This window comes from Silene latifolia, unplaced genomic scaffold (assembly GCF_048544455.1).
Source record: "Silene latifolia isolate original U9 population unplaced genomic scaffold, ASM4854445v1 scaffold_70, whole genome shotgun sequence".
In the NCBI taxonomy this organism is placed as follows: Eukaryota; Viridiplantae; Streptophyta; class Magnoliopsida; order Caryophyllales; family Caryophyllaceae; genus Silene; species Silene latifolia.
Genome location: NW_027413609.1, coordinates 4,614,815 through 4,639,346, shown reverse-complemented (window position 1 = coordinate 4,639,346; position 24,532 = coordinate 4,614,815). Strand labels below are relative to the sequence as shown.

Genomic DNA, 24,532 nt, shown 5'->3' with positions numbered 1-24,532 from the left:
GAACAATAGGAGACTTGTTAGGAGGAATTTGAGAGGTGTTGGTGAAGTTGTTCAACCCACTAGTGAGTTTGTCAATCCTTTCGCAATAGAAGGAGAAGAAAACCCATTACACAATACCCCACAAAATCCACCTACAATGCCAAAATTCTCGTCACACTCCGTACCCACCAAGGATAATCTACCAAATGGTACTCCTACACCGCAACATCTCACCGGAAATTTTATTGCCAAGTCCGCCTTCATCCAACTAGTTGAGAGGAGCCAATTCGGGGGAATGCCTAGTGAGGATCCTCATTCTCATATGGAAACCTTTTGCGATTATTGTGATGCTATCTCTCAAACGGGCGTGACTCAAGACCAAATTAGTTGGGTCTTATTTCCTTTTTCCTTAATCGGCACCGCAAAGCAATGGTTGAAGGGCCTTGATAAGGCCACCCTTGGAATAGATTCTTGGAAGAAGTTGGCTCTAGCTTTCTACAAAAAATTCTACCCACCGGAAAAGACCAACATGCTAAGAGCTCAAATTACGGGTTTTAAGCAAAGGGATGAAGAGTCTTTGTATGAAGCTTGGGAGCGGTTCAAAGGTATTTGTCGCTCATGTCCTCACCATGGACTTAGCGAATGGTTTTTGGTGCAACAATTTTGGAATGGTTTATATGAAGATTCTAGGAACATTCTCAATATGGGATCAAATGGAATGTTCACCGAAGTTGATGACAATCAAACATGGAACAAGATTGAGGAAATGGCGGTCCATAACTCACAATATAGTAGACCTCGCAAGGCTACTAGAGGAGGAAAGCATGAAGTGGACTCCGTTACTCAATTGGGTGCTCAACTTAGTGCTCACATTGACACAATCAACTTGAAGTTTGAACAAGCTATGGCTAGACTTGAGGAAAACTCAAAATCATCGAAGCATCATGTCAATGCCATGACGGCATCCTCATCAATCCCATGTGGGATATGTGAGAATTGTGGAACTTTGGGTCATGACCCAAGTGAGTGTAGGGGAACAACCGAACAAGTTAATGCTTTCCAAGCTTACAAGAGTGGTAACCCTTATTCCAATTTTTACAATGAGAACACCAAGTTCCATCCAAATCTCTCATACAAAAGCCAAAATGTTCAAAACCCTCAAACAACATACACTCCACCACCCATGAGAAACCAAAATCAAAGACCCTTTTACAATCAAAACCAAGGTTACCAAAATCAAAATCCATACAATCACCAAAGTGACCAAGGTTTTGATGTTCAAAAAGCGGTCCTCCAAATGCAAAAGAATCAACAAGAATTTTTCACCCAAATGCAAAAAGATAGCCAAGCAAAAGAAACCACCATCAACAACATTCTAGCTCACACCAAGATGTTGGAAACACAATTGACTCAACTAGCATCTTCAAGCTCACAAAGACAAAAGGGGCAATTACCACCTCAAAGTAATCCCCCTAGACATGAAACGGTTAGTGCCATTCACTTGAGAAGTGGTACAAGGTATGAAGCACCGAAGAAGCAAGTTGAGGATGAAGTTGTGGAAGCTAGTGAAAAGGAAGAAATTGTGAAAAACTCCAAAGATGGAGAATCAACAAAAGAAGAAAGTTCAAAGAAAAGTGAAGACAAGGCCAAAGAGAAGGAGCCCATTGTGATTAGACTTCCTTTTCCAAGTCGTCAAGCCAAGCCCAAATTTGATGATCAACTTGGAAAGTTCATGGAAATTGTGAAGAATTTAGAAGTCTCAATTCCTTTCACGGAATTAATCAATCACGTTCCGGCCTATGCAAAGTACATGAAAGATATCCTCACAAAGAAGAAGTCGATCCGGAAACTTGAGACTATCGCCTTCACTAAGGTGAGTAGTGCAATACTTCAAGGGAGTTCACCTCCAAAGTTAAAGGATCCGGGAAGCTTCTCAATACCGTGTACCATTGGCGACACAACGATCAACAAAGCCTTATGTGATCTAGGGGCTAGTGTGAGTGTCATGCCGTACTCGTTAAGTAAAAGGTTGGGGATGGGAGAGCTTAAATGCACCAACATCACACTCCAAATGGCCGATAGATCGACGAAGACACCGTTAGGGATATGGGAAAATGTCCCCGTGCGAATTGGGAAGTTTTTCATCCCGGTGGACTTTGTCATTGTTGATATGGAGGAAGATTCCAACATTCCAATCATCCTAGGAAGACCTTTCCTACATACCGCCGGTGCGGTGATTGATGTGAAACATGGAGAGCTCACTCTAGAAGTGGGAGATAAAAGCATAACTTTCAATCTTGACAAGACTATGAGAGCTCCTCGTTTGCATGAGCCGTATTTCATGATTGATCATTATAGCCGAAAAGATGAAAGGAAGAAATCGGAACTCCAATGGAAGAAAGTTGAAGATGCTCCATTCAAAGAGCAAGTGAATTATGACAAGGAGAGCTTGCAAAGGTCATCAAAATAAACCAAGGAAGAAGAGGATGGCCCCATTGGCCAAGGGAAGAAATTGGGAGAGTTGTCTCCATCTAAGCAAGAGATTTTCAATGATCAACTCAATGAAGTTTGTGGTCTTTCGGACGACGAATTTGAAGGGATTTTTAATCCCTACATTGGGCATGCCATCGATCATGATCAACAACAAGGGCCACGGTCTATTGAGGACCTCTACCATAATAATGAACAAGCTTTTGATTACTTCTTCAAGGTGTTGAGCAACATCAACAACACCTTGAACATGCTCCCTTGACATCTCATCAAGAATGAGAGTTTGGTGGAGTCCTCCCTAAACCACCACTTGTAAATATTTCTAACTCCCTAACTTACATTTCAATTCTTGTATTGCATTTTTGTCATTTTTGGATTTTTATTTACTTTGATCAAAATAATTGTCATGTAAGAGAGAAGTGAGGGAGGGACTAACAACTTCAATTGATGTGTAGTGCTTTACCTTAGTGTGGGGATGGCAATTGCCTAGGCTATCCATGCCTTAGTAATGCCCCCACAATGAAGAACACAAGCCTTGAAAGAAAGAATGGAGGAATGAAAAAGGGAATGCGCTGTGCACGGATGGAACTGAATCCGTGTACACAGGAAGAATCCGAGCGGATTTCCAGAAATCCGCCCGTCTTATGCAATCCGAGCGTCCTGTAGAAAAGACGCCCGTCTTGAACTGAGCTGAATTTTGGAATTTTCTTGACTGTCAAAGAATCCGAGCGGATTCCAAAAAATCCGCCCGTCTTGAAGAATCCGGCCGTCTTGTAAAAAAGACGCCCGTCTTTGCAGCTGAAGAAAACAAGAAAAAATCTCTGGACTGAAATCCGTCCGTCTTTGAAGAAATCCGCTCGTCCCGTGTTCAGCAAATCCGAGCGGATTGTACCAAATCCGCCCGTCTTTAGGCGAGCTTTTGCAAAGATTGAAGAAGCAGAATCCGCACGGATTGAGCCTAATCCGCACGGATTGCCCCTGCAGTTTTGAAAATTTCGGCCTCTTTATAACCCCTCCCACCTTCATTCATTCATTCATTCATTCATAAACACTACCCACAACATCAAAACCCTCATCCCCTCCATCATAAAAACAAAAACCCTCAACAACATTCAACAAAAACAAATCAAACCACCCTTCCAACAACAAATTAATCACTCCTTCTTCAACAAAAACCAAAACCAAGAACAAAATCTTCAACCTTTGAGTCGATTTTTGTTTTCATAAAGGCAAAGCCTTTCACCTTCAAATCGATTTGGGCATACTACAAAGTGAAGATTTTTCATTCTTTTCTTGGTTAGTTAATCAATGGCAAGGACTAAGGGACCAACAAAGGCAACAAAGGCACCAAAGGCTAAGGCTCTCTCACAAAGGCAAAAGGCTCTTCAAACAAAGAAAGCTTTGGCTATGGTGGTGGCAACACCAAACTTGGAAGTGCAACAACAACAACAACCTTCTATGGGACCATCAACATCCTCTACTCCGGTAATTAATCAACTCTTGCATTATCCGGAGGTAACTTTTATTTCCGATACCCATAGAAATACCTTTGTCAAGTTTGCTATGAAATCTATTCAATCCACCAAATTCATATGTGAAGATGCCTTGGAAAAATTGGGTGTTCTTGAACAAACAAAAGCCTTTTTCAAAGCCATGGGGTTGAAGAAATTGTTTGAAACAAAGGAATTGACATACCCCTCCCTTGTCTTGGAATTTTTAAGTTCCTTGAAAGTCACCAAAGTTGAGAATAGGGAAAATATCGAGTTTCGTCTAGCTAATGTTAGTAGACGCATTACCTTTAAGGAATTGGGTGAAATTTTGGGTCTTAGTGATGAGGAAAGTTATTTCAAGAGTTATGGAAAGTATGACCCCGAACCTCTTTGGGAGGCAATCTCCGGGAAGAAATTTGAGGATTTTCATGCATGTCGTGCTCTTTTGGTCCATCATCCGGGCATAAGAGTATGGCACAAGGTTGTGGGAAATACCATAATTGCTAGGAAAGACACCAATCATTTCACAAGACTCGATTTTATTCTCCTTGAATCGGCTTTGAATATCGGAAGAATTCACACCAAGCCTTACAATTCTTTGAGGCTCCTGGTAGAAAGATGGCTTAATGTTGTTAGTGGGAAGAAGGGCACGACCGTTATTGTCAATGGCGGCCTAGTCACGGTCCTAGCTAAGCACTTTGATCCTAATTTCAATAAGGATAAGAAGTACAAAGCAAAAGAAGGTGGCCATCTTATTGATATGCATATTATGATTCACAAGTTCAAGTGGGTTGCTCATAACCCCCTTGACACTAAATATGGATGGTTAACTAGTGAAGCTAGATCGTTCACCTTGCCCTCAAAGATTTGTCGCCTAAGCGTCCACCGGACCAATTATCTACTTCCCCTCTCCGAAGAAGCCGAGTATATCATTCAACAACAAAAGGGTGATCTTGAAGCTCCCTCCTCTTCCATTGTCATACCACCTTACCCCTTTGAGTATGAAGAGTTCAAACCGGAAGGAATTGAAATTGGGAAAGACTATATGACTCTCCTCATGCAAGCAATGCACAAGCAAGCCCATGAAGATCAGAAAAATGCTTATTTGGCTCAATATCCACCCCTCCTACATCTAGCTAGGCAAGGACTCCTTGATCCATCTTGTCCTTTGCCTAGTTGGGCGGATAGAGAAGCCTTATTTCCGGGTGCATCTAGGGACGTGGTGGGAGACAATGAGGTTGTTGGAAATGATGAAGAAGTTGATGATAATATTGAGGAAGAAGCAAGTGAAGAAGAAAGGAATGGTGAAGAGGAAGATGAGGAAGAAAGTGAAGAAGCAAATGACAACGAAAGTGGCAATGTGACCACTTCTCATGAGGGAAGTGGTGATGATGATAGCATGATGGAAGACTAGCAAGCCTTGGAGACTCCTACACTCCCATGGTTTGTCTATATCTCTTTGTATTTTATTTAATTTTGATCATTGTTGGTTTAGTCCTAGCAACATCAAAGGACTCACACCTCGGTACCATTGAGGTGTTCTTATTCTATTGTTCCCATTTGTAAAAATCCAAAATGCCAAACTAGTTTCATGCATAAGCATAGTGTATGCATGAACTATACCCATCCTTGGACATTAGCAATAGTGTCTCACTCGGTTTGGGGAAGTTAATGCATACGCAACGGGAGGTAATCTAAATTATCCTCTCCGTCATAACAAAAAAACCATGCATCATGTAGTATAGCTTAGTATAGAATTGCATTTAGTATAGAAATCATGCATCATCTTTGCATAATTTCCATCATTTTGGCCATTGAGGACAATGCCCATATTAGTGTGGGGATGGGAATTCTAACATTTAACTATTATTTCAAAAATCATAAAAATTGAAAAATTTGAAAAACCCAAAAACAAGTTCATTTCCTTTGTATATATTGTGTTTGTTTTATCCTTGTTCACATTGATCGACTACGCCACATCCGAGACATGAGGATATTGAAGACCGCATGGTATGATCTTTCCAATCCCCTTTTTACTCTTTATGTTAATGACTATGTGGCTTTATTTTGATTGATGCGGTAAAACAATGTGAACTTAGGACTTGCACTTAGACTATATGTCATATTAGTTGGTAGAATCATATGCATTAGGATGTTTATATGTTAGTTGCATCATGGCATGTAGTTTGCATGTTAGAAAAATTTTGCGAAACCGTCTACTTGGGAAGCTTGACAAGTGTATATAGGCCCTAGTAGATGCCTTTTGTTCTTAAGACTTTGCTTGTTAGAATGCTTGTAAAACACCCTAGGATGTGTCATGCTAGTATCATTTGACCCATGGATTAAGGCCGAGTCAAGAGTACCTTGTGGTGTGATAACTCCTTGGCTACCGTTTATTCCAAGGTGACCCTTGAAACCATGCATACATCCATCATCCATGTTCTACCATATATTTTTGTCATCAAAGGGAATGGGCACAAAAAGAAATCAATTTGAGTTCAATGAAATGAAAAGTGAAAGAAAGTTTGCAAAAATGCATCAAAAGAAAAGAGGAGCAAAAATAGACTCCTAAGCTTCAAATACAAGGCACCCTCGTTACTAATTGGGGTGACTTTGAAAATGTTCAAAAAGAAATGCAAAGAAAAGTTGAAAGTTGTCAAGTGTTGAAATGCCAAAAATAAAAAAGAAATGGCAAAAAGAAAGTGTTCTCAAATGTTATATGCCACAAGAAATTGGGGGGAAAAACATCAATGAAAGCAAAACTCCCAAAATGAAACTCAAATACTATCGATCCCTTTTCCATCTTATCCATTTTTGTGCATGGTAGAGAGGGGACGGCCCTTCTTCTTGTCTAGGCAAGAGGGGGAATTCCGCGATCCTCCAGTGTTTCTAACACCATAGGGAGTCTATTCTTGACAAAAGCATTTAACGATTGAGGACAAAGGTACCCTAGCTTGACACATTTTGGAGGTGATTTATTGGTATCATTCTAGGCTTAGTAGTTTGAAGAAATTGCATCTATGAAGGAGTGTGTACCCTTGCATTGCTTCCCTTGTAGATAAGTTCCGCCACTTAGATGAGGAAAGTGGCTATTCTTTTGTAGATGCATCCATTATGTGTTTTTGTGTGCTTTAATGTTTGGATGTGTCGCCATTTTGGCAAGACCCACCTTGCCTTGCAAGAAGGCATCCTACCTCATGGTTGTCTTGTTGTGAGTTGAAGGGGTGGAGTGAGACCCGCTAATTGTCTCATGTCGGCTATATTCTTAGGATAGGTTAGTATTGGTCCTAGTCTTTGTCACCTCTTTACTCGGGACGAGCAAAGGTTCGGTTTGGGGATATTTGATGTGACCATAATTGGCGCATATTTAGCCCCCGAATTAGCCTTGTTTCCATGCTTTTTAGTGCTTATTTGGGTCATTTCTTATCTTTAGTTCTTTGTTTTGCATATTCTTTGAGATTTTGATCCCTTGGTAGGAAATGAGTAAGAATCTTGCATTTTCATGGCAAAACAAGACTAAATTGATCGAATTCAATGACCAAGCATCAAGGGGAGACAAGATTAGAAGGCCTTTGTACATATCATAGTAGAAGAGCAATGTTGAGGAAAGATCCTTGAGTCCCCAAGGAAATCCCCAAGGAATTTATGAAGAAAAGGGAAGAAAAGAAGAGGTTACCACGCTGACTGACAATCCGAGCAGATTGTCAACAATCCGCCCGTCCAGCCCCTGCACAATCCGAGCGTCCCTTACCAGAATCCGCTCGGATTCCATCGCCCAAATCCGGCCGTCCCGACCTTAATCCGCCCGGATTCCTTCACAGCACGGTTTGCCTTCTTCAAGCTACGAAAAGAGAAGCCCTTCTCTCAGAAAATACCGGGTCCTCCTTGCTCAACTTAAAAAGTGTAATTACTAGTTTAGCCTTTAGTTAACCCTAATGCATCCTCCCTAATTTTCACTATAAATACCCCATTAGGCTAATTAGAGGAGCATGTTCTTCTTATCAATAATTAGTGTAGTTAATATCAATCAAATCTCTCTTTAATATTGTAATCAAGTATTAATCAAGTTTTAATCCAAGTTTTAGTTCTTTAATCTCTCTCTTGTTCATCCTTTATTTTGGGTAATTGAAGATTATTTGGGTTATTATTGGGAGATTGACAACTTCTCAATCTAGCATTCAAGTACTTCTATTATTCTTGCTTTATTATTGGAATCATTAGTAGGTATAATCTCTTAATCCCTTTTTGATTATTGTTAATTACTTTCATTTATTCATCATGTTTCATATTATTGGTATGATTGACAACCTTGCTAGCATGATCAACATGATAATGAGTGAGTAGTCTCTTAGCTAGGGTTAATGGGTAATTAGGGGAAACCAACATGGGGAATGATTCATGCTTAAATTAATATGCTTTCATGTTTTATTTGCTTGCTTGTTTTGATCTCAACTCATGCACATGTTATATTTGATGAAATGCTAAGCCTATGAATCTTTGCATTTACTATCATCTCCTATCTTTTCAATGAGACTTGTAAGACATAACCCAACTCGAGTCTCATTAGACCATGCATGTTGTTGAGTAGGGAAGATTAAGTCGACTTGTAGGTGTTGTACAATCTAATCGATTCGGCTCCGGGACCCAAACTTTCCTAGGATTGTAAGATATAACCCAACTCAATCCATCACAACAATAATTGCTTGCTTATAATTTGAGAACATGTTTGTATGATCATATCCCATGATTCCCCTATGATCCCATGACACCCTAGTGCCTTTAATCAATTGTTTACACCCCTCTTTATTCATCTTGCTTGTTTATTTTCATTGTTATTCTAGTTTAGTAACCTTCTACATCAACCCAATTTGTGACACCCCTTAGACACCGCTAGTTACAATAGAAATCTCATTTCAACTCCCGTCCCTTGGGATCCGACCTTTACTTGCCTCTTTACTAATTGTAGAGTTGCTTGTTAAGCTATAAATTGTGTTTTGATTCGACCGTGACCAACGACCACATCTATTGATTTGTGAATACAAAACGGTCCGATCAAGTTGACAGTAAAATATTACTTTCCACATGTATTCTTAAAGTGAGAATTAAACATGTGATCATCATGATCGACAGTTGTGATCGCATTATTGTCGGAGGACACATATTCCAACAATCTCTCACTTGTCCTCGACAATTGTGCGTCACCAATTATCTTGTCCTATTACTATCTCCTACTCAATGCAAGGTGTCTTTCAGGTCGTACTTGCAAGTGATCACATCAAGAGTGGTTTCCTCGATCTGGAGAATAACTGATTGACCGGAATTTATCCACCATGGATACCTTACGAGCGTGGCCACGCATTTCCAGTTCATTACTCCTCGAGTGGCCCTGAGATATTGTTATAACCCTGACAAGGGGTGGACAATTCCTATCGCACTTATTCCCTTCGACTAGCCACAGCCATCATAACCCAAAATATGTCCATTGGACCTCATTTACGAATGTCGTAGTAACACAAATCAAAGTTAATCTAAAATTGTGCCAACTTTGGCGAACAGTCTTTAGTCAAAAGAATCGACTCATTAGAATACTATAGTAGCTCTCACCACGACCAGGCTATATAAATTTCCCAGAACTCTATAAGCGGTCATAAGGCCCGACAAAGTGTTTCTAACAGTCTGCCTATGTGATCGACTAGTCATCTCACATGATTGTATGGCACTGAAGTTTCCATCAATCGCATCATACTCTAGTCACTTCGAGACGTCACCTCATACAAGTGACTATGGGCGAATATTATGTTAATCCGGGTTCACTTTAACGGGGTTCAATATCGTCATACAACCCGTTTGGATGTAACAAAGTATAATAAAAGAGTTTTAAAGTAAAACTCGAACGACAAATGCGATTATCACATATGAATAGTCAATGCCTGATTACTTCTTCATATTCTGTAATCCAGTTTGATCTTGAATGCAGTTGTTCATCTAAATTTAATTCAAATGACATGACTCATCATGTTAAGCCTATGAGAAGGCTTTGGTTAGTAGGTTTTATCAACTTCTTGTACCTTACTTAACCTTACTACACACTCGTTTTCCTTGTAATGTATACATTTTCATTACAAAACTTTCTGAGTACGTGTCAAGATCCAATCAAGACATAGGCCCTTTAGCCTTAGAATAGCTCCCACTGTTTTCACATTGTGCGGGACTCATCCTTCTTGCACATCTCATGATTGCAAGTGTACTCATATTCCGTTGTAAATATTCCTCATTGTTTTTATTGCCTAGAACGATTCTAGAAAATCTATTTCTTAAATAACATAGCCACAATGGTATCTTAACCATCCTGATGTGTTTTTATTATGGTTTTGTCGGAAACCATGTGCAATCTCAATTGTCAATTGTCATTTGTCGGAAACCATGTGCAATCTCAATCCCAATTGTCAATTGTCAATTGTCATTTGTGTAACACCCTTTCACTTATGGGTAATCTTTATGGCTTACTTGGTAAAGATTACTAAAATTCGATTTTGAAACAATTCATCATACTCAAAGTATATGAAGTGTTATACATCATTACTCATTTAATTGATCCGACAGCGGAAACAAATGGAATCAATCAAATATGTTCAACCTGATTGAACTAGTCATGAATCTTATCAACATAAGACTTCTAATTTGACGCTAATATCATGTGGATTTATCTCCATAAATCCAGATATTAAGATGTATTATAATACTCCAAAAGTCTTAAATCATTCCCAATGATCAATATGACATCCATATATTAGACTAATTAAAATTTCCGTAACTCCCACTAATCTTCATGTATAAACATAACTTTTCAACTTATTGAGAAAAGTTTCATCACATGATCAAAATGTTGATTCCAACTCATTGATGTCCTACTTAAGACCCTCTCCTAAGTTTCACATTAACTTAGGATGGCAAGAATCTACAAAACTCAAGACATGTATTGAATACATTCCTTCTAATTGAAGAAGTGGGTTTTTGGATTCACTTGCTATATATCTCATTATAATGAAATACAATCCTTAGACTTAAGCTTTTCAACTAGTGCAGAACCCTTTGCTACCAATCAAGCTTTGAAATCTCTCTTTATTAGTGCAAAACCCTTTGTCACTAATCAAGCCTTTTATTTCGGATTTTCATGGCTCTAAGCCTTATATTGAGTTGTGACTTAAACATTCTCATGCAAGTCATATGTTCATTACTTTCTAGAAGTAATCAACTTGAATCAAACGATTTCTTTGTAAGTTATAAGCTCTTTACTTTCTTAAAAGTAGTATGAGTTCATCATCTTCAACAAGTGACGAATTTAACCTCCTAGGTTTTGAAGAAATAATGTCTTACACAAAACGTCTTGATGTAGCCAAGAAAGACCAGTTTCTTCCGACATAACATTCTTTGTGGCTCTTGAATAATTTCTCCTACTCTGTCTTCTAGAAATAAACTTGTATTCTAGAAAGACAGCTTTACGTGCCACAATCCCGTCGTACTCGTGATTATAGTAAGGAAAAATGAGCATTTGTTTCTTTTGAAAACTTACAAACATGGTACCCTACCATTTCATATCTCATATGATTCATTTTTATATTTTGTGGAAAAAAAATTTAGACAAAATGATAAAATCCCCAAAATGATCAAGTAACTCAAAGTAACTTGATTGAAGTCCAAACCATATTGAGTAGCGTTTGATTTCTTATCCAACCACACATTCTCCCATAATGTGTGTTAAGAGAGATAAACTTGTGATACTATATCACATTTTATTTGGCTTATATCAAAGTCTTCACTTTGATAATCCCATCACGACTAAATCGTGATTCCTTGAACTCTTTGAACTTCTTCAAAGATTTCTCTATTTACCTTATTAAGTGAACACATTAGCGTCAACTTAAATCGTTGGTAAAAGAAAATGATCAGCCTATTTTGGATCAATGATTTACAACCTTGATCTCCTTTCCAACCAAAAGGCACGAGGCATCTTGCCTTGAATACAAGATACGCATATACCATAAGATTAACAATCTAATGGTTTCAAGAGTACTCGATAAGTCTTTTCGTTCATCATTCCAGAATTTAAGGTTCAATCTTGGGTTACCAATTTGAGTCTTGCATCATCTACATGATATGTCATTCTAGTTTGGTTTAGAAATAATCACCTTGATAATGGGCTAGTCATACATCAAATCATGGTGTATAGGGTCACAAAAAGTGAAACCTCTTTTGTATCTTAACAAATTTATATTCTTATTTAGAGTTTGTGCACTTAATAGTCACAATTAAGTACAACTTTAAACCCACAACTAGATTGAGTACACAATGACTTTATCTCTCAACATCATTGTTGCTAGTCGTCATATTCTAATCATCCTACGTATCAAATACAATGATGGAAACCACCATCGGTTTCTAATATTGACGAAGTAGTATTAGCAAAATTTTATGTCAATCAAATAAACATTTGTAGAAGAAAGTCTCATTAGATGTCCCACAACTAATTTGCTTATTGTTCAATAATTTGGGGTAGTTTCCTTTCTAGTGTCCAACACTTCCAAAGGGAAACTATATCGATTGGAATTGATAGGTTTAGTCTTTACTTTTACCTTTGTCTTGTCAATTCCATTCTAATCTTTACTTCTTGAACCTCGTCCTATTCTTAACGGTTTAAGAGAATGCTCCCACTCATTTCAAAGAATCTTTACTTAGAGAAGCAAAGTTAAATCTTATGAAGACTACTCTTCAATTTAATCGTTTCAGTCTTAAAATTTTCATTGAAGTGGTTGAGTTATCTTGGTCAATTACGATTTCTAACAAATCTAGTTACCAAAACAATTTATCGTTTCAAGGTACTTAAATCAATTAAGTATATGAAAAACAATCCATTGTAAGTAGATGTGTTAGTCAAGAATAAAAAAGCTTGATTGATAATGAATAACTTTAATCTATACTCTTCACAAGAGATCCTTCCAATTGATAACACGTGTTTTAGAAGAAAAATTCAAGTTTTGTCTTTAGGTACGATGTTATAATGGAGATTTGAATCAAATCGAAATGATATCGTATATGAATTGTGGTAAAGAAATAGAACAATATGATAACGGAATAATGGAAAACTTAATATTTATCGTTTTATTAATACTTGTAGATAACAAGTAAAGCATTTACATAGTGACCTCTACCCAACTATGATAAATGATTCCAACATCCAAATTCATATTAACTTGGGCATCGGTAAAGCCGAAAACAACCCTCGTCAATATAACTCGGTGGATTAACTCTTTAATCGATTCTACTTTTAGAACTCTTGGTCGATAAAATTACATTAATATTTATCTTTAGCACGAAACACATCCGGCAACCGTCGAGAATACTTTCGTTGAGTTCAACCCAAATTTCGAATAAATGTGTCCATGATCCAAATTTACATCAATTTGGGCATCGGTAAAGCCGAATACAACCCTCATCTTTATAAATTCGGTGGGTAGACATTTATCACCCACTTCCCCTACGTAACAAGGATTGTACCCCGGTAAAGCCGAGTGCACTCCCTCACGAAATAGGTTTTCATGGTTTCTACTTTTTTGTAAGGCTAAGTCTCAATTGTTTATTTTAGCGAGAGGTCATGTCAATTTATTATCTATCACGTTTTAAGTGAACTAAAGCGGTGAACTACGATAATTGTAATTGACACGGTCGATAAACTCGATTTAAATGATGATGCATGTTTTAGTTATGGTGATTTAGCGATGCATGCAACATATAAATAAAATGCAAAGCATAAATTAAATCCTAGTATGGCCTTCCTAAAAATAGTAAATCTAATAAACTATTACATATTCGGAAACCAACTCCATTGGTCCCTTGAACTTCGGTTTTGGCATACATCTCGAGGTAACACCGTCTTTAATGGATCGCCTTCTTAAGTGGCACCGTCTTCAAGGATCTCCGGAATAAATAAATTACATAACAAATTACATAATTTCCTATTATATATTTTTAATTAAAATAAAAATAAATCTATTGAATTACAAAACGGTGATACGAGATCACAATAAATTACAACCGAATCGATATTCCCATACATTTCGAGTAATACCAATTAAAAACTAAGGCCATACTAAGTAAAATTACATAATTCAAAAATTACATAAAATAAAATTATGACAATCATAAATAAAATGCACCATTATAATATGTATAAACATGCCCAATTTTATGCTAAATCGCCTTTAAGGAGCCAATATCGTATATTAATCGGTTTTTACGGATTTGCGTGATTTAACTCTTTATAATCACTATAATTACATAAATTCATATTTATGTACAAGTTAATTACCCTAACCAACTTAGGACTCAAAATTAGTCTCCACTAACATTTGACAATAATTAACTTATATTTCTTAATATTGTTCATAAAAGGACTTAAAATTACAATCTAATGTCATAAACTTCAAATAAATCATAAAAATTTCAAATAAATTTGAAATTTGAAATTTAAACTCATGAAGATTCTGGAAAAATACCATGACACTCATAATATTTTAAAAATTAGGTTAAAAATTTCGAAATTTATCGAGAAAAACAATGTTGCGGTTTATCGGATTTATCAATTATTACCATAAAAATATGATAAAAATTATTTTTATTAACTTTTCACTTTTAGATCTGAAAAATAAGATAAAATGCAATATGTGACGTTTTTCCTTAGTCATGAAGTATGTTTTAGCAATTTATACTAATTAAAGTCACTATTTATGTGATTTTTCATCAAAAATTCATAAATTATGCATAAAGACTTCATTATAGCCAATTATTTTACACACATCTTGTAAAATTGCATGTGATAACATACTAAATTTATATGACTAGATTCAAAATATAACTCATATTAACCTATTTTTCCATTTAAATTCGATTTTATCTTGAAAAAATCCATATTTCGAGCATAAGAACTCATAAAATTATGAAAAATTACAGGTCATCAAAATATAATATCTGTGAAAACATATCCAAAAACCACTGAAAAAATCGAATTTTAGCTAATTTTAGTCCAAAAATGACATTTTTATCATAAAATCACATTTTAATGCCATTATTATATAAAATGAACAATAAAAAATCCCTAAATTAACCAAAATATCCTAAATACATTTTAGGACCAGAAAATTTAACATGCATAATTGATTTCGTGATATATCATAATAAACACAAATTTATAAGTTTTGTTTGTTAATCGTATAACTCGGAAAAACTATAACCGATTTGCATGCAAACAACATAAGGCTCTCATACCACTTGTTAGAAAATATTAATCTCATTAATTTAACATATTCATATATGTGAGAAATTATTTAGTCATAAAATAAATACAAATCTTATGCATGCAAACTTAAATAAGATAAGAGAAGAAATTATTGTTCTTACTATATGATTTCGGTTTTATGGGCACCAACAAGATCTCCTTCTTGTTAGTTCTTGAGCTTTCCAACAATGGATGAACAAGATTCAAGTTTAGAATCTCTCCCAAAAACATATACCCAAGGAAGCCTCTTAAAGACTAAAATAATATGATCTAGTATTAAGATTAGTCTTGCTTAAAATTTTGACACAAAATATCAATTTGTTGTCATCTATTTCGGTTAAAAGGAGAAGAGATTAGTGAGTTTTATTTCTCTAGGATTTTCACAAATAGTAGAGTATTTTTGTCTATATCTTTCTTACTCTAGAAATTATAGATTTTTGAATGAATAATCATCAAAGAGAAAACTCTTCTTTTCTTTTGTTAAGGCCGAAAAAAGGCCTTGGGTAGGTTGCCCAATATTTTTCATTTTTGCTCTCCACAAGAGACTACGCATGCAACCTTAGTTATAGGTTTGTTCTTCTCAAGATGTTTAGCCTTACATGACTACAACCTAGGGTTATGATTGTGTCTCCATTTAAATATAAACAACACAATATAAACTATATACTCCCACTCTTATTTTCGGTACATTCATAAAATGGAGAATCCATTTTATTTTGTCATTTGTCAAATTGTGACATATGTGACATGTTACTTGACATGTGAATTTGTAATGTATTTTTAACATATTAAAAATCAACATACTCATAAAATATGTCATGTACAAAATCGACTTACTAATTCACAATTACTTGTACCAAAACACTTTACCAATTATAAATTACAACATCTTGTATTTATAATAAATTATTCATTCAATTCAATTGTTTCCGTAAACAATAATTTCATCTAAGCAATAAAACAATTCGATTACTTAGACCGTGTCTAATTTAATCCAATTATAACGAGACACGTAAATATTACTCCCTAAATCGTCCGTCAATTTTAAGCAATTTAATTGACTCGTATCGTCATACGACCAATTAAATATTCAATTAAGAGTGTTACCCTTTAGGTATGACCTAAGGGGATCAACTGATCACCACCGTCGTACGACAGTAATGTCAAACTCTAGTCAGCCAATCATTACCGATATGTGTGGACCAGTTGACAGTAAAATATTACTTCCCACATGTATTCTTAAAATGAGACTTAAACATGTGATCATCATGACCGACAGTTGTGATCACATTATTGTCGGAGGACATATATTCCAACACTTTCTCATCATCACTAAGCTCCAAATTACCCAATCCTTTGGGATGCATATAAGGTACCTCATCATCAGCAGTGGGCACATCATTATCATGGCTTTACAGGTCAGGATTTGCATATGTGGTACCGCTCCTCAGCTGAATAACATTAGCTTGCTCGTGAGCTTGTTTAGCCTGAGGAGGAAGACCCCCGGCCTGTTTTGATGGATTTTGAAGTGCCTCTGAGCCACCTGGTTATCTAGCATCTTATGGGCAATTAGCTCAGAAATTTGAGCCGTCTACTTCTGCTGCATTAACAAAGTTTGTTGCAAAAGATTACGCAACTCTGCCATCTCATTGTTCGGAGCTTGTTGAGGAGTTTATTTAGGAGTTTGTTGAGGAGGTTATTGATATTGATTGTTAAACTGCTGACCTCCTTGAACTTGCCTTTGATATCCTCCGTTTGGTTGATTACCACGACTGTTGGGAGGAATATGAACATTCTTTTGTGGTTGTTGCTGCTGCGGGTTTTGCACATTCTGACTTGACCATTGAAGGAAAGGGTGTTCCTTTGTTCTTTCATTATAAAAATTGGAGAAGGGTGTACCTTGTGTACGTTATATGTAACGCTAAAAGGCATTAACCTACTCCAATGTGCTCAAACACTCAGCTGCATTGTAACCGTCTAAACCACATCTAGCACAAGACTCCTCTTGCAGTTGACTAAAAGCATGAACTCTCTCTTTACTACCCAATGATTGAGTAGTCTTTATCTCAGCAATTTGAACAGAAATAGTCTCCAATTGCGCAGCAAGAGCACTATCTCCCCCAATCCCTCGCGTGCTTCCCCTAGGATTTCTATACTTAGCAGTATGGGTGGCAATCTGATCAATCAACTTCCACGCGTTACTATCCTTGGTGTTGTCTTGAAACCTTCCATTAGCTGATGAATCCAATAAGGCACGATGGTCGTCATACAACCCGTTATAAAACTGGTTGCAAAGAAATCACTTTGGGAAACCGTGATGGGGAACAGATCGAACCAAACGTTTGAAGCGAGTCCATGCTTCATTCAAATCTTCAGTAGCTCCTTGCTTGAAACTACTAATTTGACTTCTCAGCGCATTAGTTTTCTGAGGTGGGAAGTACCTCTTGTAGAAGGCAAGAGCTAAAGTATTCCAGTCAGTAATCCCCTCGTCTGCCATATCTAAGTCCCTCAACCATTCAGTAGCTCCATCTTTCAGTGAAAAAAGAAAAAGCACCTGCTTTAGTTGATCTTGTGTCACTCCAGCTGTTAACAGGATAGAACAGCAGTAGGTGACAAATTTCTCCATATGTGTAGAAGGATCTTCAGTAGTTGTCCCTCCAAATAAATTTTGCTCTACCAAATTGATGTAAGATGGGCGAATTTCGAAGGTTCCATTTTCAATAGTGGGCAACTTAAATCCTTGTGGGATGGAAGCTATTGTCGGCTCGGAGTGACTGGCTAGAGTAGTCATGATGGTAGTCTCAGGAGTAGGAGTTTCAACTGGAATTTCGGTCTCGGGAATTTGGTCCTCTGTGTAGGACTGATCGGCCGACTGTACTGAGCTCGCCGTCTCGACGTCAAGTATACTCAAGTCTTCTACTTGACCCACTTCTTGATTAAGTTTCCGTCTGTAGCGAAAAGTCTTTTCTGGTTCAGGATCAAAAGGAATAATCTTGGACCTATTCGACCTGGGCATACACGGAACTAACAAGAAAAGTGTGAGAACGGTCTCAAGGAACTAGGTTCCCTGAGATAAAAAGACAAAATAAACAGAAACAAACTAAACAATTCTTGGCTCCCCGGTAACGGCGCCAAATTTGATATGGCTAAAGTCGTATCACCAAATCAAAATAAAACTATCTCAAAACTAACAATAATAGCTAGTGGTAAGACAGGTATCGAATCCACAGGTAGGCGGCAATAGTCAGTCTGTAAATATTTAAATCGTCTGAAGGTAACCGTTTTCTTGGGGGTTTGTTTTGTTTGTTATCTAACCAACTAACTGTGAGTAATTAAAAGGGTTTAAAACAATGATAATAAAAGTCTAGGATTTCCGGTTCACTAGGTCAATTATATGGGGTCTCTTAATCAATTGCTAGATCTATCAAGTTATCTAAGGTCACAAGATCGGTTGATTCTATTTATGCCCTTTAGATCGATTCTAACATGCGATCGCTATAATTAGATACAATCTATTTGATTATCGCAGCCTATATTAATTCTAACCATGTCGGTGAAAGCATTAGTTCGCTACACTAATTAACAACTCTTGCATAAGTTAATTAACTAGAAGAAGAACAACAATCAAACGATAACTTATACGATTTCTCTAGCAATTAACCAATTTCCCTCTTTCTAATTAACCTAGATCCCTTTCATCCTAGATGATGGATTTAGCTACTCATGACTAAATCAACAACAACAATAATGATAATTGAAGACATGATTGAAAACATGAAATAAAAACAATAATTGAATAACATAAACTTGAATGAATAATTATTGAAGAAAGATTAATACCGTAGCAACAAGGAAAGATTAAAGCTAGAGAGTATTCAGCCGTTCTCAGCAAACTAAAGCGTACCCTAATAATAACGTACGAGTTTGTAATTTATAATAAAAAATAACTGTTTTAGGAAAATCCGAAAATAAATCTGCCAGAGAGGTTCCTCGATCGAGCCTGGGTGGACTCGATCGAGGACGATTACTCGATCGAGCCTCAGGGGACTCGTTCGAGGAACCAGCTTCACAGACTGATTTCTTCGTTTCTTCACTTCAAGCCTTCATGCTACCTCGTTCCTCGTGCCATGCTCCGTGTATTCAACTTTGTCATCTCTGCTATGCTCATCTTAGCTTGATTAACCTCGTAAAGTGTCATTTCTGCATTAAAATATAAAATAGCGGCAGTATCGATAATTCACTGAAATAAGGCATATAAACGATATAAAGGCACGCAAACGATATATGAAATGGTATAAAAGGAGTTATAAAAGTATATATAAAAGTGATATATCAGAGCATATGCATTAGGATGTATAAATGTTAGTTGCATCATGGCATGTAATTGCATGTTAGGAAAAATACTTGACAAGTGTATATAAGGCCCTTGTAGATATTTTTCTTCTCAAGACTTTGCTTGTTAGAATACTTGTAAAACACCCTAGGATGTGTCATGCTAGTATCCTTTGACCCATGGATTAAGGCCTAGTCAAGAGTACCTTGTGGTGTGATAAGTCCTTGTGTACCATTTATTCCAAGGTGACCCTTGAAACCATGTAACCATCTATCATCCATGTTCTACCACATTTTGTCGTCAAAGGGAATGGGCAACATTGTTCAAAATTTGAGTTCAAGAAACTGAAGTGAAAAGTCAAAAAGTTTTCAATTGCATCAAAGAAAAAAGGAGCAAAAATAGTCTCCTAATGCTTCAAATATAAACACCCTCACTACAAATGGGGTGACTTTAAAAATGTTCAAAAAGGAAATGCAAGAAAAAGTTGAAAAGTTGTCAAGTGTTGAAAATGCCAAACATCAAAATAAATGGCAAAGAAAGTGTTCTCAAAATGTCAAATGCCACAAAATGGGGGGAAAAACAACAACAAAAATCAAAATCCCAAATGAAACTCAAATGTTATTGATCCTTTTTCCATCGTATCCATTTTTGTGCATGGTAGAGAGGGGACGACCCTTCTTCTTGTCTAGGCAAGAAGGGGAATTCCGCGATCCTCCAGTGTTTCTAACACCATAGGGAGTCTACTCTTGATGAAATCATTTAACGATTGAGGACAAAGGTACCCTAGTTGGACACAACTTGGAGGTGATTTATTGGTATCCTTCTAGGCTTAGTAGTTTGAAGAAACCATATCTATAATGGAATCTGTACCCTTAGATTGCTTCCCCTTTAGATAATTTCTGCCACTTAGATGAGTAAAGTGGCTATTCATTTTTGTAGATGCATCCATTTACTTGTTTTGTGTGCTTTAATGCTTGGATGTATCGCCATTTTGGCCAGCCCACATTGCCTTGCAAGAAGGCACCCTACCTCATGGTTGCCTTGTTGTGAGTTGAAGTGGCGGAGTGAGACCCGCTAATTGTCTCACATCGGTTATATTATTAGGATAGTTTGAATAAAGGTCTAGTTCTAGTCACCTCTTTACTCGGGACGAGTAAAGGTTCGGTTTGGGGATATTTGATGTGACTCATAATTGCGCACGTTTAGTCCCCTAATTGAGCCCATTTTGCATACTATTATAACATTTCATAGCCATTTTATCCGTCAAATTCCCGTCTCCCGTGCATATTTGGAAGCTTATTGATGATAATGGGTGAACTAGTGTGAAAGAGGAGGCAAGAACAAAGACCAACAACACAAGAAAAAGGAGCATGCAAAAGGAGGAAAAGCAAGGGACATTCTGAGGAACAATCTGAGCGTCCCGGGCAGATGACGCACGTCTCCCCCTCTCTTGATCCGAGCGTCCCGAGCAAGAGACGCTCGTCGCCTCATCTCACAATCCGAGCGTCTCCCTCTTTGGTCCGAGGAGATAGTGACTCTAGCGCGATATGCTCATCTCCTTGAAAGACTTGCATTTCTCCACTTTAGAACTTAGCTTTGTTATTTACTAATTTATCCTTACTTAATCTAGTAATGCACTACGATAAATACCCCATTTGTAATAACCAAGGGGGAATCAAGCCCTCTTATGGAGGCAACAACTCTTATCTTAGATCAAGTTTCCTTAAATTAGATTAAGCCTTCATTAGGAGTAAATTAGAATAGATTACTCTTTAGTCTTTCCACAAATCACACATTAATCTTTCCTTAATTATTGTTTAAGTTTATTATTGGGTAATTGAAGATTATTGGGTTATTATTGGAGAATTGACAACTCTTCATCAATCAATCAAGTTTTCTTCTATTATTCTTTGCTTTATTATTTGGAATCATCTTCATAGGTATAATTCTCTTTACCCTTGTTTAATTATTGTTAATCACTTTCATTTATTCATCCTGTTTTGCTTTGTTAATATGATTGACAACCTTATTAGCATGTTGAACTTGATCATGAGTGAGTAGTTTCCTTAGCTAGGGTTAATGGGTAATTAGGGAAACAAACATGGGGAATGATTCATGCTTAATCTAATATGTTTTCATAATTAATTTGCTTGCTTGTTGTGATTTCAACTTATGCACATGTTATGTTTGATGAAATGCTAAGCCTATGAATCCTTGCATTTCTTACTCATTACTTATCTTTTCAATGAGACTTATATGACATAAACCAACTCGAGTCTCATTAGACCATGCATATAGTTGAATAGGAAGGACTAAGTCGACTTGTAGGTGTTGTACAATCTAATCGATTTGGCTCCGGGACCCAAACCTTCTTAGGGATTGTAAGATATACACCAACTCGATCTCATCACAATAATAAGTGCTTGCTATATAATTAAGAACATGTTTGTATGATCAACTCCCATGAATCTCGTATGACCCCATGACATCCTAGTATCCTTTATTATTTGTCTACACCTTTACTTGCTTGTTTTACCTTGTTGCTTGCATTAGTTTAGAACACAACTACAAACCCAAATCAATTGTGACACTAGCATAAATTGAGATAGATAGACTAAGAACCCAAAGCACACCGTCCCATGGATCGACCTTGATTTAACCACTAACTAGTTGTTTGTTGATACATATAAATGTGTTTGATTATTAGATCCGACGACAATTTTCCTCGTTAGTGGTTATGAGGAGGTTGGGACGGGTCCTCCTCCACTTCAATATGAAGGAGGTAGGATTCTTAGCCGGGTTTGACTTTCATTTTGTTGGTATTTTGGAGCGGGATGGAGTTTCGCTTTTAGATTTGCCAATACTCGAGGCCGTCAAAAGGGGTTGTCTTGATTCACTCAAGAGATTTCATCAAGTAGTCTTTTGTTATGTAAGTCTCTCCGGGTAGCCAATTTATTCCGGAGAAGTTCACCGGTCGGTCCATGCTTTTGGCGATGCGGGTGATGATGCCACCCACATGTAGAGGAACCTTTTGCCCCGGAGAGTTGGCCAATTTGGCTAAGTGAAGGGCCGCGTGATGAGCCACATTGATTTTTTAGCGCTTAGATTTTGTGATTAAATATAAGCCTAAAATTTCAAGCTCAATATCCCTAAATACCCAAGGTTCATCGACGGCAAAGACCGTGCACCCCATAAATCGGTGCCAAATCCTCATGGGTGCATTGTGGCATGAAGTTGCCGGCCTTTTCAAACCATTTCTATCATCCAAACTCGAAATAACCTTCCACACCCGTGAAAAGTGGAAGGTGTCGGGTGCCTTGTGGGTAGGGGCATTTTCCACCCCGAAAATATTGGCAAGTCGGGCAAGGGGAATTCTGTGGTCTCGATTCATGAGACGGAAGTGCAACTGGGCCACCATCCCGGTTTGTCTATCCTTATCAAGACGTAAACTACTCAAGAATTCCCAAGCAATACGGGGGTAAGACCTCTCATGCTTGTTATATATTCCTTTCATACCCACTCCACTAAACAACGCCTCCGTCTCCTTATCTAAACACAGGTTCCGCATAGAAGGGCGACACATAAACCGAGTCGGGGTTAGGGGGCGTTGCTTAAAGAGTATAAATTTCCCTTTTGGAGTTTATGTGACAAACTCAACCTCCGTAAGGCCGGGATCCGGTTTTGTATCGTTAGCCGCCGCCTCGACTTGTTGTTGTTGTACCCTTGCGAGATCGCCCCTTGTCCTATTTCCCGCCATAGATGAAGGATTGGAAGGTTAGTGGTGATGTAGGGTTGGTGGTTGGTTGAATGTAGAAGGTAAGGAGGGGATTTAATGGAGTATGGGTGTGTTAAGAGAGGGAGAGTATGTTTAGAGACAGAGAAATTTCTGAAAAAAATGAGGAATTGATGTGTGTTTCGAGCTTTATTTCAGTTTCACGGGGCTCTGTGCCGGTGAGGGCACCGGCAAAGGGCTCTTTCCTTAAATTCAAAAATTATTAATTCTTTTTCATAATTACAAACTCTCGCTGCCGGTGGAGGCCCCGGCTGCCGGTCCACCCACAGAGAGCTCCCCTCCTTCTCATTTCTTCGTGTTTTCAGCAAATGACAGGTTTCCCTGCCGGCAGAGAACACTCCTTCCTTCATTTCTTCGTGATTTTTTCAATAATAGGATTCTCTGCCGGTGAGCCGGCCTGCCGGCAGAGAATCATGGTCCTTCAATTTTTTCTTCATTTTTCCTCAGTAGTTGTATTCCCTGCCGGCAAAGAATCTCTTCCTTTAAATTTTTTCAGTTTCTTAAATGTGGGGGTGTTCCCTGCCGGTGAGCCGGCTGCTGGCCTACCGGCAGAGACCCCCCCCCCCCCCCCTCTTCTTGCTACAACAAATTTTCCTTAAGTTGAAAAGCGGTCACTGCCGGTGGGGGCACCGGCTGCCGGTCCACCGACACAGGAGTACTATTAGTGAATTTTCAGCTCATTTCCTTCCTTTTCCTCTTCTTTCTTCTTCACTTTCTCCTTTTGCAAATAAACCCGACTTCTTCACTTACCCATTTTCTCATGTTTTCCACTTTCAAACCGACGCATCATGTTGGGAATTAGGCCAAGTGAAGGTTCCCATCACACAATCCAATATGTGCCAAGCACAATGTTTCCGAATTCTCTCATTGTCTAACTATATGCATGCCATATACAAGTTCAAAGATTCCATAAGGAGATATATCCATCATCTTGAAAGGTCCCGACCACCTCGATCGTAGCTTACCCGGGAACACTTTCACCTTGGAATTGAAAAGGAGAACAAGGTCTCCTACACCGATATCTTTCTTCACAATTTTGGCATCATGCCATTCGTTGTTTGATCCTTGTAAATTTTGGAGCTCTCATAAGCTTCCAACCTCAATTCTTCCAGTTC

General features: G+C 37.7%; 1 protein-coding gene and 1 non-coding gene across 2 annotated transcripts; both read right to left on the bottom strand.

The window, feature by feature from the left end:
* Positions 1 to 508: 508 nt before the first annotated feature.
* LOC141640082 (small nucleolar RNA R71) lies at positions 509 to 615 on the bottom strand. The gene has a single exon (XR_012542828.1). It is a non-coding gene; the product is annotated as a small nucleolar RNA R71 (small nucleolar RNA).
* A 16,612-nt stretch (positions 616 to 17,227) lies between these two features.
* On the bottom strand, positions 17,228 to 18,082 carry LOC141640057 (uncharacterized). Its single transcript, XM_074449016.1, has 2 exons — positions 17,595 to 18,082; positions 17,228 to 17,441 (listed from the first exon to the last, which is right to left on the bottom strand). Exons 1-2 carry the CDS (start codon positions 18,080 to 18,082, stop codon positions 17,228 to 17,230), a joined length of 702 nt encoding a protein of 233 aa, XP_074305117.1.
* Positions 18,083 to 24,532: the final 6,450 nt, after the last annotated feature.

Bases quoted from the DNA above. Each gene is read 5' to 3' on its own strand.
- LOC141640057 (XM_074449016.1), bottom strand. From the start codon at position 18,082: ATGACTACTCTAGCCAGTCACTCCGAGCCGACAATAGCTTCCATCCCA. The intron at 17,442-17,594 runs GTGATTTCTTTG...TGCTAAGTATAG, and splicing joins CCCCATCACGGTTTCCCAAA to AAATCCTAGGGGAAGCACGC.